At 37.8% G+C, this 17,280-nt stretch overlaps 1 protein-coding gene across 4 annotated transcripts in view; it reads left to right on the forward strand.

The window, feature by feature from the left end:
• The window catches only part of Jmjd1c (jumonji domain containing 1C), a 155,083-nt gene that overhangs the window by 62,479 nt on the left and 75,324 nt on the right, over positions 1 to 17,280 (forward strand). For all 4 annotated transcript variants that reach the window (XM_021173855.3, XM_029482356.2, XM_029482355.2 and 1 more), the window contains exon 2: positions 1,166 to 1,330. Coding sequence is in view for 2 of the 4 variants with exons in the window: in XM_029482355.2 (XP_029338215.1) it covers positions 1,166 to 1,330 (165 nt within the window). In the remaining 2 variants the exon portion in view is untranslated. The remainder of the gene's footprint in view (positions 1 to 1,165; positions 1,331 to 17,280) is intronic.

Raw genomic sequence — 17,280 nt, forward strand, 5'->3', positions numbered from 1 at the left:
GAGAGAACTATGCTCATAGGTTGCAGATATCATTGGGACTGCATTCGAACCTCAATTGTTTTAATGTTTTGGTTGAATCCAGAAAAAACAATTGAAATGTTGAGATGCCAGTTTACATTGCTGTACATGTACCCTCAGTTCTTCCCCTTTGCAGTGCTAGAGATGAGCTAATTACGTGTTCTATGACTAAGCTACATCTTTAGCGTGATTTGAAATATTTGATGACCGTTTTAGTTAGGGTTTCTATTGTTTTGATGAAACACGATGACCAAAAAGCAAGTTTGAAAGAAAAGGGTTTATTTGGTTTACACTTCCAGATCATAGTCCATCATTGGAGGAAATCAGGACAGGAACTCAAGCAGGACTGGACCCTGGGGGCAGGAACTGATGCAGAAGCCATGGATGGGTACTGTTTATGGCTTGCTTCTCATAGCTTACTCAGCCTCCTTTCTTATAAAACCCAGGACCACCATCCCAGGGATGGCACCACACACCATGGGCTGGGCCCTCCCCATTGATTACTAATTGGGAAAATGCCTTACAGCTGGATCTCATGGAGGCATTTTCTCAACTTTAACTCCTCCCTTTCTGATGATTCTAACTTATGTTGACACCTAAACCAGCCAGTATAGGAACCTAATCATAGCAGATTTTGATTTTGAATTTTTGTTACAATATTATTTGTATAGACCAATGCATAGATGAATCTTGAAACAACACTTTCATTGTTTTTGATATTATTCTATAGAATATTTTCCTTGATAGTCTAGTAGCAAATCAGGGAAGCTCTATAGATAAACTCAGTGGTGGTTATGTACAGTGAAACTGTTAGTAAAGGATTTAATGTTGGACGCTTGTTACTTAGCATTTCGTTACTGACTAATAAGTGCTGATGAGCATTTTTGAGCCACTCTTCTTACCATGTAGTCATTTGAGTCATTTTCATGTCATAGAAGTGAGTAAGGTTCTTGTTCTACAACGTTCCAGCACTTGGGAGGGCAAACCAGGATGGTCACAAGTTTGAGACCACTCTGAGCTACATATTATGCAATACCTCTGCCAAAAAGATGAATAGTAATGTTAATGTATTTTCTAATTCTGCTTCATGGGTTAATATCATTGCTGTATGTATAATACTCAAATTTTATGTTTTCTTTTTTTATAGGTCTACGTGGAATTTGATGACCTTGAGTGGGATAAACGGGAGTGGGTTAGAGTTTATGAAGATTTTTCAACTTTCTTGGTGGAATATCACTTAATCTGGGCCAAAAGGAAGGACCCTAGCCAGACTCAGGGATCAAAGAGCAGACAAATTCAGTGGCCTGCACTGGTAAGATTTGTTCCTGTTTTATTTATTGTTCTCAGTTGTTTGTCTAAGATGAGTGAGCACTGAATGGAAGTTAGATGTGTTTGGCCAATTATAGTTTAATATTCTTGAAAAACCTAGCAGAACTTGCAAAGCACTGTTGTATTTAAGAGTGTTTCGGTTTAATTAATATTTTTTTTCAGTATATTTAGTACATAAACTGTTTGTTTTATCCAATTTGGTGAAAACTTAAATTTGGCTATAGACTAGTTGAGAAATAGTCATTCAGATGCTGTCTGTATGGTGTGGCACAGCTGTGTTGAATGAAACTTTGAAGCGAAAGACAGACAGACATATGGCAGGACACGATTCTTCTTGGTCTTGTTAATCAGTCTTCACTGTAAGTCATAACATGTTCAAATAGTGGGACAAATTAATTTATGTTAGGAAATGGTTTGTTTAAGAAAACATTTTAATGCATTTCTCATTATTTAAAGAGTTTAAAAAAGAAACATACTAACTAAACAAGATTACTAAATTCTGTGAGTCAAGCTAGGTATGGTTGTATGTGTGTATAATCCCAGCCATTTAGGAGGTGACAATGGGGGATTTTGGATCAGCATCATCTACCTAGTGAGTTCTAGGCTAGCATGATATCCTTTAAGAACAAAAGAAAATGTTATTAGGCAAATAGCCACATTTAATAACTTGTTACTGTTTTTTGGCAAAATGCCTATCAAGTGATGAACAGACAGTGGCTCCTTTAACCTCATATTAGCATGGTGGAAATCCTTTAAAAATTAATAAACAGTCAGAAAGATGTAAAAGTTTGAACTTTTCCAGAGGACCAGAGTTTGGTTCTCAACACCCATTTTGGGTAGTTGTGCCTGTAACTCCAGCTGCAGGGCATCCAAAGATCTCCTCTGACCTCTGGATGCCTGTACACACATGGTACACTAAGAGATTTACACCAGCACACATTCTAGAAAGCCATCTAGAGTGATGAGTGATCCGCGTTAGACACTTTCACCCCCAAATTCCTAATACTGAGATTAAACCTGGGCCTCAAGCACTCTACTAAGGAGCATATCTCTTGCCTTCCAAGTTTTTAAAAGTGTAATTTGCCTACATATTTTTTCTTATTTTAGTTGGTTAACTCTTTAATGCTTTTCTACATATAAAATAGAAATTTACTTTATCTATTTTTGAGCATTCCTTTTACAGTTTAAAGGCACACATGATTAAAAGTAGATAGAGGCTAGGGATGTAACTCAGTAGAATAGTTGTACATATCCACATATCCCTGGATTCAATATAGATAGAAAAAATTTAAATGATAGAAGATAGGACAAAGGCAAGGAATGACATCAACTGAATTAAAGCATTTCAACAGGAAATAAAGTATGGAAATGATTTTCATGAACTATATTTTTGATAGAAAACTTTCAAAAAGCAAAGAATCACTTCATCCATGGGCTTAAACAAGTTTATTAAATGATTATGTTTCAGCTCCCAGTATTAAAGCAAAAACTTAATCCAGGTGTGTGTATTGGCATGCCTTTGATCTCAGTGGGTGAAGCTCAGTGAGTTCCAGGCCAGCCTGGTCCACATAGTGAGTTTCTAGATGGCCAGGGCTTTGATGCATACGTTAGGGTTAATAACATAGATCAACAACAACAGGAAATTAAGCTGTGACTTGCTTTAAAAAAAAAATCCCAGCCACTCGATTTTACCAATAAAGACTCTGGTGCCAGATGCTGAGAGAGACAGAGAAAGCACCCAGCTGACCTTCCTAGTCCACCCAAGTCCCAGAAGGACCAGCCCCTTCTCCTTCTGCAGGCTGTGCTGTCTTAAATACCTTCCAGCCTGTGTCCCTCCTTTCTGTTTACTTATGCTCACTCCCTGGCTACTTGTTCCCTCTCTAGACCTTAGGCCAACGTTATTTAGCTCTCAGATTAAAGGTGTATGCTAAGGCTGAGCCACACCAGTTCACAGTCTCGGGGATCACAATGTGATGAGATATCACGCAGCAATGACTAACATGATGTTTCAGTTTCTACACCTTAACTTAAAACTCAGTTCAAACATATGATATATTTGTATTTGGGTATATGATATATGTATATGTATATGTATATGATATATTTGTATTTGGGTATGAGTGTTGTATGAAGTTTCAAAAGTAGTAGGAATTAGTATCATAAATAACCAAACTATATTATCCTAATATCATAGTTGAAGAGTAAAAACCTTTAGGGAAATCATTACCCTTTCTTAGGTTGAATTAAAGTCAAGGTGAGATTCTGATTAGTATTAATACATTTCCTACTTGCTGAAAAATTTCCAAGGAACTACTTAAAACTATTTTTGTCAGTAGTGTAAAATGCTGTTTCTGTTGAAAAATTTTAACAGTGCAGGAAGATGGCTCAGTGATTAAGAGGATTTGCTATTCTGTCAAAAGATGAAGGGTCAGTTTCCAATATCCGTATGATGGCTATCTTGTTCTCCACTACTTTTCTTCTGGCCCAGCCTTCCAGATCACCCAACCAGACTGAATCTTATATTTGGTGTTTCTATAGAATCATGTTTGTACTTCTGTTTTATTAACCAGCTCATTTGCTTTTTATTGTATCTTTTCATATCTATCTTTTAATAGACTGTACATTGTTTAAAGTTAGGAATTCTATGTAGTTATCTTTGTGTGACTTGTAAGAATAAAGCCCAGTGCTGTACCACCATAGACAGTGAATCAGTGTCAGTTGTAAAGTGGTAAGTGGACAGCAGCCTGGCTAGATAAAAGTTACGCAAGTTTCTATACTTTAATTTATGTTAAAGGACCAAGCATAGTCTGGTAAAATGTTAATTTACTGATTTAAACTTGCCAGAAGAGTGTAAATACTGAAGCCCAGAGCACTTGTGTTGCAGAACACAAAAATCTGGTTCTTACTTCTTAGTGTGTGTTTTCTTTAATAGATACGCAATTCTGGCTAGTATGTAAACGTTTATTAATTTATTTTAGATTCTTTGTCCAGTAAGAATCCTTTTACATAATTGTGTATTCAGAAAAACAGCTCTTTGGGATAAAACGTTGGAAAGTTGATTTAGATTATGGCCTCAAACGTATATTGGTTACTAAGATGTTTAGACATGCCACATCCCAAATAGGAAGTAAACTTTAGGGTAAGTTCATTTAAAGTGTTAGTGAGTTTGTACCATTAGAATTGTTAGTGATAAGTTGGCTCTGTCCTCTTGTAAATAGTGACATAGAACTGAAGTATACCTTTAGAGCTGCTCTTTCTTAAAGCTATACCTTTAGAGCTGCTCTTTCTTAGAAAGGCAAAGCACTTTAAGAAGATAAGGTTAGCCGGGCGTGGTGGCGCACGCCTTTAATCCCAGCACTCGGGAGGCAGAGACAGTCGGATTTCTAAGTTCGAGGCCAGCCTGGTCTACAAAGCGAGTGCCAGGACAGCCAGGGCTATACAGAGAAACCCTGTCTCGAAAAACCAAAAAAACAACAACAACAAGAAGATAAGGTTACAAAGAATAGATTAGTTATCTTCCTAAATGACTACAGAGAATACTGGTAACAACTAAGCACATTGATTCATTCCTTGTGGATTACAGATTATCATTTTTCTTCCTCCCTCCCTCCCTCCTTCCCTCCCTCCTCCCTTCTTTCCTTCCTTTATTGGAGGGGGAAGGAAGGATACCATATTGTGAGAATCAAAAGAGGGGCCTATGAGATGTTCAGAATGTAAAGACACGTGTCATCAAACCTAACACTGTGAATTTGATACGGGATCCAGTGTGGTGAAGGACCCCACACAGTACCCTCTGACCTCCACACGCATGCCATGGTACATGTGCACCCACAGCCACAGGCAATCTCTGCCAACTCTCCATGCAAATAATATGAATAAGTCATTTATATTCTGGTTTATTAATTTAGTTACTATGAAGTTAGTCTTAAAATACATTTTAAACGTAGAAAATGTATTCAATTCATCCAGTGTCTGTTAAATACCATGTAGGCATAATAGAAGTTATAGACACAAATTACCTGCAGAAATTGGTATAGTCTTATTTAAAAAAAAAAAAAAAGGCAAGAAAATATGTAGGTAAAAATTGAGAATAGCGTTGGAATGAGTTTTGCCATATGCAGTAGTCTTTGAAGGGTGTCTTTACAAGGGTCTACTTAACTTCTGATCCTGTTTATTCTTGAGGGCTTCCCAGAACTATCACAGGGTTTATTTATAATCTCCTGGAACTCATAGAACTTACTGAACATTTGTAAATACTCAAGCCTACCTTTGCAGTTTGAGGGTTTTCAGCTGGCATGTACTCCTAGCTCGCCAGAGGATTTTCTCCTTGGAAAAGGAAGGTGCCAGGGTAAGGACAGATTCCATCAGAGTTCAAATGGCCATGGGGTCGGACCCATCCACCCACCTCATGCCAAAGCAGTTTATTCTCCTATAGTCATGTGTGTGCATGTGTGGAGTTGGTTGTGGAGGCCGACAGGCCTAGGTTGTTCCTGGACCTGGACTTGCAGGTAGTGTGAGCTACTTGATATAGATGCTGGAAACTGAACTCTAATTCTTTCTTAGAGCAGTTTCTGAGCCGTCTCTCCAGTTCTTTCAAAAGCAATTTATAAAATGTTTTAGTACCTTTCAATTAAAAAGAACATTATTTATGTGTGTGAAAGTGTACATGAATGTCATCACGTGTGTGGAAGTCAGAAGACACCTGGCATAGTTCTCTTTTTGTATTCTGTGGGCTAGGGAGGACCTGTCCACATTGTCAGACTTGGTAGCAAGCACCTTTACCTGTTCAGCCATCTCACAGACCCTGATTGTGGTTTTAAAGACATTGCTATTTTGGTAATAGATGTGTATATTTCCGATAGTTATGGTATATATATAAATTTTACTTCTTTTAATGTTTAAAAAATGATTTATTTATGTGTGTGTCTATGTAGATATATGTATATGAGTGCATGTTTCAATATAGGACAGAGGACGTAGTCATATCCCTGTTTTCTGGGGCTATGGGCACTTGTGAGTCACCAGACATGGATATTGGAGATTGACTCCAGATCCTCTAGAAGCCCCCATCTGATTGTTCCTTTCCCATCCAAATATATAATATGTGGGCATGTGCACGCGCACACACACCTTTTTAAGGTCAGGTGTTCAAATTCATGACAGTCATGTGAGAGGGAGCAACACGCTATAGTTGGTGCCACCCCTAGGCAGTTGGGCCTGGGGTGTATAAGAAAACAAGATGATCAAGTCATGGGCAGCAAGCCAGTAAGCATGGCCTTTACTTCAGTTTCTGCCTCTAGGTATCTTTCCTGTTGTGTTCCCCTACTCTGGCTTCTTAGTTGATAGACATGTAGAAGTCTTAAGATGAAATTAATTCTTTCCTCTCCAGGTTGGTCTTGGTTATGGTGGTTTTATTTGTCATAGCATTATAAACTGTAACTAGGACACCTGAGTTGCATCTTTGTGAACTAAGTGGCAAGTTGTTTTTCTGCCATTCACATCTGTGCTGTGTGTGTTGGATTTGTTTTTTTGTGTTCAGCTAAAAACTCAACGAGTTCTCCTGTTAGAGTTTTTTTTTTTTTTTTTTGTTTTTGTTTTTGTTTTTGTTTTTGTTTTTGTTTTTTGAGACAGGGTTTCTCTGTATAGCCCTGACTTTCTTGGAACTCACTCTGTAGACCAGGCTGGCCTCGATCTCAGAAATCCGCCTGCCTCTGCCTCCCGAGTGCTGGGATTAAAGGTGTGCGCCACCATGCCTGGCTTCCCCTGATACAGTTTTTAAAACAGTGTTCATGGAGGTCTGAAATGAGATGCATATATATATATATATATATATATATATATATATATAAAACCCCTAAACACACAGCTACTGAAATGGGCAATGCCAATGTGTCTGTAAGTACTTGTCTTACCTCCTTTTCGTAAGTCTTATGTTTCATGTGTAGAACATGAACTAGATTTAAACAACAACACCTGACCACTAGCCAAATCGAACTAAAAGAATAAAAATACCCAAACCAGATGACTCAGAGGTTAAGAGCACTAGCCGCTCTTCCAGAGGTCCTGAGTTCAATCCCCAGCAACCACATGGTTGCTTACAACCATCTGTAATAGGATCCGATGCCCTCTTCTGGCATGCAGGTTTACATGCAGATAGATCATTCGTACATAAATAAATTTTAATAAAATACCCAAACCCACATGTCATTTTAGATGAATCTGCAAAACTAAAGAAATATCATATAAGGACTGGAGAGATGGATCAGCAGTTAAGAGCACTGACTGCTCTTCCAGAGGTCCTGAGAATATTTCCCAGCAACCACATGGTGGCTCACAACCATCTGTAATGGGATCTGATGCCCTCTTCTGGTGTGTCTGAAGACAGCTACAATGTACTTATAGATAAAATAAATAAATATTTTTTTTTAAAAACAGGAAATTATGTAAGTGCCTTTTTAGAATGTTTCTAGTAAGTGACGTCAGGAAAACATAGTTAAATTTTTATTGCTGTGAAGTTTGATTTCAAACTCAGAAGTGTCTTACTGCGAGACCTTCTAGTAGATTACACATGATGACTTGATGACCGAGGTATTGTTTAAGCTTTGCAGGGTGAGCTAGAATGATTGTGCACACTGACTCCCCATCCTAATAGACCTGATAGGTGTCGAGAATGACCATCATAATTGGTTTGTCTGGAGTTAGAATTCCCTGGGAGTTAGATTCTGAGCTGGTGTGTCTGAAGGCAGGTATAGTGTGCTCATATACATAAAAGAAGTCATTCTTTAAAAAAAATAGAAAAGAAAAAAAAAAGGAATTAGGATAAGCTGATAAAATTTAATCCATAGTAATGTGCTATTATAAAATATATCATAATCCATAGCTCTACAAAAAGATGAAGACAGGCTGGAGAGATAGCTCAGCGGTTAAGAGCACTGACAGCTCTTCCGAAGGTCCCAAGTTCAAATCCCAGGAACCACATAGTGGCTCACAACCACCCTTAATGAGATCTGACGCCCTCTTCTGAGGTGTGTACTTACATATAAATAAATAAACCTTAAAAAAAATGAAGACAAAAATTTCTCTAATATTTGTGTATAAGCCAAGTGGTAGTACTGGTGATGAACACCTTTAATCCCAGCACCTGGGAGGCAAATGCTGATGGATCTCTCTGAGTTTGAGGCCAGCCTGGTCTACAGAGTGAGTTCCAGGACAGCCAGGGCTACACAGAGAAACCCTGTCTTGAAAAACCAAAGGGAGGTGTCCAGGGGGTTGAGTCCTCCAAGTTGTCTTCTGACTTCCATACATGTCTTGTGCTATACATAGCAACACATACAACAGTAAAATTTAAGAATACAATATATACGGATATGTGTCTGAGAAGTAAAGTAATTATTAGAATTCACTCAACTCTAATTATAGCCAATATGAACTTATTTTCCTACATTACCATCAACAGTGATTTTTCAGTGGAAATGCTACTAAAAGTCTCATGACTAGTAATTGAAAGGATTATTGCTTTTAGGTGGATCCTTTAAAAGATTCTTGATAAGCACTTTTATATGCTGTAGCAGGTATAGCTAAAGAAATATACACATTTATACATCTTAAAGTTTGGCTGTAAATATATGCTCAAATCACGTATGTGGTTTTTGGTTTTGTTGTTGTTACGCAGATTAAAGCTACTAAGGAATTGCCATTTATGATCTCTGGTTCTTCCCCACCTATTCCAAGCTCTCAGTGGGTCTTACTGTATAGCCTAATACATAGTTGGTATTCCTGTTGTAGCAAATTATATCAATAATAAGTTAATTTTGCATCTTAGACAAAAGAACTTGAAATTTAGTATGCCTGCCAACCTAGAAAAAAAAAACCAGTTTACTAATATGAATGTTTAACTAAAATACACTATTTTTATTTCTTTTTGAGAACGTTTGTATTTTGAGTTTAGACAGCTGGTTCCTCCCCTCCCCTCCCCCTCTATTCTCCTTTTCTTCTTTTGTTCAAACTCTGGCTGTGAATCCTAAATTCTCATTCTCTCAGATGTAGCCTGCAGTCTGAGAATGTCTGTCTGAAAAAACAGAGACAGCCTTATGCCCAAACTTCTGTTACCAGTGCCTTTTGATATGCAGTATGAATTATTTTGTTTGAATTCTTGACAGTAGCAACTGCAGTAGCTAACTTCACATTTTAAATAGTGTTCAAAAGCTGCACATTCATGGAATATTTTATTTTGGGAGGACTCAGTTTGGCACCACAAGAAAACATTTTATTTGTCCTTTACCTGCCTAGTTCTAGCCTGTAAATGCTGAAGCAGGCCGATTGCAAGCACAGTGTTGTAGTCTACATAGCAAGTTCTAGGATAACTTATGGCAAGTAAATCTGTAAGAATATTATTTTCAAATATCACATGCATAGAAGTCTAGTTTTTTATTTTGCTGTTGTTTGTTTGTTTTTGTTTTGTTTTGTTTTTTTGGGGTTTGGTTTGTTTTGGTTTTGGCTTTGGATTTTTTTTAAAGACAGGATTGGGACATGACAGCGCCCAGGATAAAAGACATGTGCTACCACTGCCTGTCAATTTAAACACATTGAGAAAGTGAGTTCTGACCAAAAAGAATATGTACCGTCTAACAGTCTTGTTCACTGCTTAGGTAGGTGCACTACTGTGAGCTATATCCTCAGCCTCAGAGATCATAAATTAGTGTTGCATACAATACCTGTAGAGAATGAGAACATGATGGATGTAACTCAAGTGTTGGGGAGTAGAGACAAGTAACCTCTAGAGCTCATTGGCTAACCTGTTGAGCTTAAAGGATAGGCTCAAGTTTAGTGCAGGACCTTGTCTCTAAAAGTAAGGTGGAAAGCAAAAAAAAAGTTACCTGCTGCCCCCCCCCCCGCCCCCCTCCCTCCCGTCAGGGTACATACCAGTGCATGCATGAGAGTGGACACAGCACATGGACTTGTGCACAGATTCTATTAATTTTCTTTTGCAGGGGGGATGGGGAGCAGAGAGGCCAATGTAACCATAGGCCATTGATCTAGCAATTTTAAGTTTAAAAAGGTACTCCAAAGGTAACACTTTCGGAGGAAATTAAATATCTTACTAAGTTGCAGTTAGGCATGAGTTACTGTGCTTTTTTTTTTTTTTTAAATCAAAAAATGTCAATGAGCCTACAGAACTGTTAAATAAGATATTATGAAGAAGGGTGTGTGTGGGGTGGAATTGGTGTTCAGTTGGTAGAATATTTGCCTAAAATGCACAAGACTCTGGGTCTGTTGCCAGTACCACATGAGTTGATATGGTGGTGCATGCCTGTAATTCCAGCACCTGGGAGCTGGAGGTAGAGGGACCAGAGGGTCAGGAGCATCTTTAGCTACATAATGAGTTCAAGGCCATTTTGGGGTATATGAAATTCTGTCTCAAAATGAAATGAACTATAATAAAATAAGAATCTGCCTAAGTATGGTGGTGCATGTCTTTAATCCCAGCTCTGAAGGAAGAAGTGGCTGTCTCTCATTTCCAGGCCAGCCAAGGCTACATATGGAGACGCTGTCTCAGTACCCCTTATTTTTCACCAAGACAAATACAAAGTGTCCTAGAAAGGAGATATGTAAACATGGTGTGTGGTGACTGTTTAGCAAGGCGTTTGTGACAACAGATTCATAGGAACTTACTTTGTTTCCTCTCAGGGAAATAGCTTAGTATTTGATAATCCCGTGCTTGAGATGACTTGACAGAATACAGAACATAACTATTGTGAATAGTAGTGAGAATTGATTATGCAAGTGTTTCTTCCATAAATATTAAAAAATTTCCCTCTTGGTTAGAACTAAAATATAATATTGTTTGCATGTTTGTAAGGAACTTAGTCACAAATGTTGTGAAAATCAAGTTTCTCTGTTTTGAGGTACCTCTAATCAACTGATTATTCCAGTGAGACTCAAAAATGAGAGCAAGACTGTATTCAAGATAATGAAGCTAGTTATACTTTATAATGGTACCAGCCTTGTAAATGCTTCTGACGTTACAATCTTTTCACAGGTCCGTGATGTTAGGTGTGTCTGTAAGACCCTGTGTTGTCTCAGTGCTTCTTTCTGTACACTGTAATGTTCCAGTCATAGGAGTCACAGTTCATGAGGCAAGAACAACACAGCTAGTGTCATGGTACTTGGGAGGCAGAGGCAGGTAGATCTCTTGAGTTTGAGGCCAGCCTGGTCTACAAAGCAAGTTCTAGCAGATCTTGTGCGTTTTTTGAGAGAGGAGGGAGAAGGAGAAGGGAGAGCTTGTGTCCAAGAATACTAGAAGAGGGGATCAGAACCTCTGTCACTAGAGTTAGAGGTATTTATAAGTCACCTGAACTGAGTGCAGGGAACTAAATTTGTAAGACCAGTATAGATTGAGACATCTCTTCAATTCCTTAAAGAGTTTCTTGGTTTGTTTGTTTTTAAATCTGGTGTAGAATAAGATAGGAAAGCCTTAGGCTAAATATTCCTAGTTCTTCTAACCATTCAGAAAAGGGTTGGATAGATAGATGAATCTTTATTGTGCGGATCATTGCTAGTATCCTCCTGGGCTCTCTAATGAAGTTTTATTTTAGTTTAAAATGATTTCAATATACTGTTATGTTATTTCACATGATTGAAACATACCTTTAACATTCATACCAGCCTGTGATTATAGTTAGTGGTAGAGCTGTTGCCTAGCCTATGCAAATAGTAAGGTTCAATGCCTATTATGGGGTGGAGGTATAGCAGTTTATACCAGGTAAGTTTTGTCTTTTATAGAATTTCCAGTTAGCTTCATCTTTGCATCGTTTTAATAATTGTGCCCGTGCTTAACAAACTGTAGATGTTTCAGTTAGTATTTGTTGAGTGAATTCAACTTCCTAATCCTTTCTGCATCTGAAGCTGTCTAACAGGTTTGACCAACACCTCTTGTACTAAAGTGAGCCTGTGGGGGTGGACACAAGTGTGCATTACCTCACACTTAAGTAGTAGTCTTGTGGAACCTAAACAGGACATTTGAGGGTTGCTGATGTTAAATTTAATTCTACAAGAGCAGTTTCAGATAGTGCTCAACCTAAGATGACTTGGTCTACTTTTCTTCTCTTTGTAACAATGTGAAAGCAAAATATATTCTGTATAAACTTCGAATTTAAAGTTGTCTTTTCTTCGAGGCTAGGGATATATGTTGAAGGGTACTGTTGGAATTCTAGGCAATAGAAACAAGTAGTAGCTTTATGTAAGCCAGGAGATCCAGGGGGTGAAGAGCCCAATATTTCACAGGGACTACTCATTGTTGTACATTAGTATAGGCTAGTATAAAACAGAGTTTGTATTAGAGAAATTTACCCAGCTGTAGCCTATCTACATATTTTTAATGCATTTACGAGACACTAAGCTTCTGGGCCTGGTGGTACATGCCTCTACTCCAGTATTGAAGTCTGTCAGATGTCTGTGAGCTGCCAGCCTGATCACAGGGCAGCTAGAGCTATATACTATGAGATCTTGTATCAAAAAAAAGAATAAAAGTAGCTTTGGAGTTTATCTTCAGCACTATACATAAGTTGTGACTTATATTACATATGAAACCAAATGGCAGTACATGTTACTTTCAGGCGTATAACCTCAGATGGCAGTGCACAGTACAGTGTTTACCACCAGTCCTGACTTAGTGTTTGAGGACTGCCTTTGTTATTATTGAAATAGTTCCAAAAATTATGAAAGTTGATAAGAATATATGCATATAAAGTATATAAAATTAATGTAATGTAATTTTACTCAAATTATGTCAAGTGTATTCTGAAGGCATCAAAATCAGAATAGAGATGGCTGTCTGAAATCTTGTTCAGATGATTGAAGAGCCTGTAAAATTGTTGCTGCTGTTGACACTGGTATTACTTACTGGTCTTTTCATTTAAGTATGCTTGTAGGCAGAGAGAGAAATAGATGCATTATATGTGTATTTTGGGAAGCTAGTGATGTTGTCAGCTTATAAAATTTTATCTTAATTTACCACAATGAGTTGGCAACTTGCAAAATTCAAGTAATTGATCTAAAAACATGAACTTTATAATTTTTTTATTTGTACAGGAGTAACATACTGTAATATGTATGGTCTTATCAGGTGTTTTCTAAATAATGAAAACAAAAACAGCAGCAGAACTTTGGGTACATAACAGGTCTGAGGGCAGATTGGGATGCAAAAGATTTGTTGCACACACAGCCCCTCCCCCCACTAGACATGTTGCTTAGTGATAAAGTTGAATACTTAATAGACTGGAAGCCACAGAATGATCCTTAACACAGCAAAAATAATATATTGATGCAGCATTGCTCAGTAAAAGAAGCCTTACAGAGAAAGATAAATACTTTATTGTTTTGCTTATGTGGAGAACTCGTAGAAACAGAACATAGGGCTTGAGAGATGAGTCTGCAGTTATGAGCTCCTCCTGTCCTCTTGTCCTTGCCAAGGGCCTGTGTTCAAGTCTCAGCACCTGCCACACTGGGACCTCACAGCCCCAGCGACTCCAACTCAAGGGAATCTTCTGGCCTCTGTGGGTACATGCACACATGTGGCCTCACACACAGGCACATACATACACATAAATTCAGCAACAAACAGCTTAGAGTGGTGAGTGCCAGGGATTAGGAGGAATCAACTGATCTTAGTCACAAGGTTTAGACTTTGAATTAATTTGAGTCCATTGTGAGGATCTGGTGTACAGTCCAGTGACCATAGCTAACAAACTATCATCTATCATGTATATTTGAAATTTGCTAAAAGAAGTACATTTACATTTATCTCATCATACACAGAAGTAACCAGATGAGGTGGTTGATGCATTAAGCAGCCTAGTTGTTGCAGTCGCTGTACAGTATGTGAAGCTGTCATGTGATACACTTTCAATTTGTAAACATTTTTTGTAAAAGATTTATGTATTTTATGTACATATATGTCTGCACACCAGAAGAAGGCATTGGATTCTTGGCACTACAGTTATAGACAGTTGTGAGCCTCCATGTGAGTGCTGAATATTTTTTTAAAGACTTATTTATTTGAGTACACTGTAGCTGTCTTCAGACACACCAGAAGTCATCGGATCACATTACAGATGGTTTGAGCCACCATGTGGTTGCTGGGAATTGAACTCAGGACCTTTGGAAGAGCAGTCAGTGCTCTTAACCACTGAGCCATCTCTCCAGCCCCAATTTGAAAGACTATTATTGATTGTATTTTAATATAGATGGAAAAAATGTGCTTTAGTTGGTAATATGAGATAATGCCAGCATTGTAGTTTTAGGGCTGTGTCTCCTTTGACCACAGTCTAGAGCCAGCTCGTTCCGGGTTCATAGTTCATGTGACCTGAGAAATTTTTTTGCTGCTTCATAGGCCATTTAAGTCAGCTTTGAAGTCATTTCTTGAATGATTAACTACACTTCTGGCTCTTCAAGTCTTTTCTTGAAGAGCTTCCTCATTGTTCCACTTCAGATGCATAGAAATAGGGATCCGCGATGATTAAGTCCTCATCTGTTCTAAGCTTCAAGAAGAAATTATCTTTGTGTTTATGTGTTTAGGTTTTAGGTTTTCTCTTGCCATGTAATTTGGGGAAGAAGCATTGCCTTTTCCACAGCCTACCTGTTTGTGCTTGTTGGTATTTTCGGATGGAGAGACATCTCTGAGAAGGCATCTACCTGGTATTAGGGTTTCTCCTCTTTTGCCTTAGGATTTTCACACTTGTCAAAGGACCACTTTATGAGTCACAGCTCCACATTGAAAAATGGATTGCTTTCTAATGTATGCTTATTGATAAGGTATTTAAAGATTTTGGTGGTTACTGAGAAAGTAATTAAGCAAGCAGAGTAACATCTGTCAAAAGAATGTCTTAAATTCTGGGCTGAGAGATGTACTCACCCTGGGCCAAGTGTTTTTGTTGTTTGTTTTTTTTTTTGTTTTTGTTTCTCAAAACTTGGTTTCTCTGTGTACATTGGGCTTCCTAGAACTCTTTAGACCAGGAACTCACAGAGATCAGTTCCCATGCCTTTGCTCCTGAATGCTGGGATTAAAGGCATGCACTTTGAGCCAGCCCCTCACCCCACCCCCACAGCAGGAGGACCTACTCCTCTTAGGTAGTAAAAGTTACAAAATCTAGGGTTTTTAAAATAAAATAAGTATATTAATACTCTGATATTAAAGGAGTGTGGAGGTGGTCAGAGATGTTAGTGGTAATGATTCTGCACCCTGTTGAGCCTTCTGAGGTAATGCTTTCCAAAGCTAACCAAATACAGCCACAGAACAGTTTAAAGATAAGGATTCTTGGGCTCCACATACTAACTGCAAGTTGTGGAAAGCTCAGAAGAATTCAGCATTTGAAGGTTCTCCAGATAATCTTGGAATTCGGCTAAAATATTTGCTAAAAACTGTTGTGTATATCTGGGGAAAACCATAGTTTTTAATCATTCTCAAAAGGGTTACAGTTGTCAAATATGCTGTTAGAATTGCCCAAGAATTTGTTAAAAATATAGGTGTCTATGCCTCACTCTCAGAGGTTCTGTGTCTTTAAGTTTGCTGCATGCCCAGGAAATTTGCATTTTTAACTATTAATAGTTCTTTTTTATGATCAATGCTACTCGACAAGAGGACTTTTTTTTTTTAAATAACTGTTCTTGGCTTTGGCCAACGGTATAGTTTCAGCATCAAGTTCTGGCAGGAGAGTAGCTCTTTCAGAATTCTTATCAACTATTAACAGTGATAAATAGAAGGAAACACAACAAACTCAGTCTAATTGTCACTGTGAAAGTAAAGAAAAGCATAGGCTTGGCAAAGGAAGTAGAAGTGGCAGAGCAAAAATGCACAGGCAGTTTTTACGGTTGACACAGCTAACACAGTTGAACTCTATGCACAATTGCGTCTACTTACCTTTTTTTTTTTGTTTTACTGTAGAAAAATGTTTATTTTTTGCCCTGTAAGCTTAAGGTAATGGTTGAACCCCAACCTTAGCAAACAGGACAAATGGAAAGAGAGACTGAGATGGAAGTAACATTTATGCTTTAGGGTCTAATATAAGCAATATAACAAGTGGCCCTTCAACCTGTGTTTGTGTGTGTGTGTGTCTGTATGTAAAATGCTCAGCGGACACTCAGATGATATTTTTGATTTTTACACTAAATTTTGTAAACTTAAAGTAATATTCATATTTAGATGTCAAACTACTGTATAAAGTTAATGTTTGGCCTAATGAAAAGATAATATTGAGAGTCACTGAGATAAAGCAATCTCAAAAAGCAGGTAGTCAAGTATTAACACTTGGAAATGGTTAAAATGATAGAAAGTGCTCTAAGTCCATAGGAATCGTGAAATTATTTGCCCAGTCTCTCACAAGAAAACTAGGACTATGGAGAAAGTCTTTATTATAATCCATGAAGCAGCTAATTGTGAAAATTTTTTCATTCATACAGAAGTAAATTTAATGCTATGTGAATCATTAATCTCAGTTTCTTCCTTTCTAGTTAGCCCTGGGAACCTACGGAGTTTTCTTTACAATGAAATGTAGTTCCTGAAAGTGCTTTGGAAGCCAGGCATGGTCGTTCATGGCTGACATGGGAGCCTGAATGAAGCAGGATGATTTCCTAAAGTTTGAGGCCTATCTAGTCTACATCCCAAGTTCAAGTCACCTGAGCTAGGATGAGACTTTCAAGGAAAAAGAACAGGAGTGAGGAAGGAGTTAATAAGATCTTATTGCTGTATGTGTGGCTTTTGTTTAAAGGAAGTGAATGATTTTTTTATGAGTATTTGTTGAGATTCACCTTGTATATTTGTTTTCTCTGCTTTTTTGTAACACAGCTTCCTAATGGTACAACATGTTAAAAGAAAGTGATGGGTATCTCAAATGAATTATTCCTGGCTTGTAACTGAAACCACATTTTAGTATTAGA

The sequence above is a fragment of the Mus caroli genome, unplaced genomic scaffold (genome assembly GCF_978045245.1).
Source record: "Mus caroli unplaced genomic scaffold, Mus_caroli_1 scaffold_9, whole genome shotgun sequence".
Classification (NCBI taxonomy): domain Eukaryota; kingdom Metazoa; phylum Chordata; class Mammalia; order Rodentia; family Muridae; genus Mus; species Mus caroli.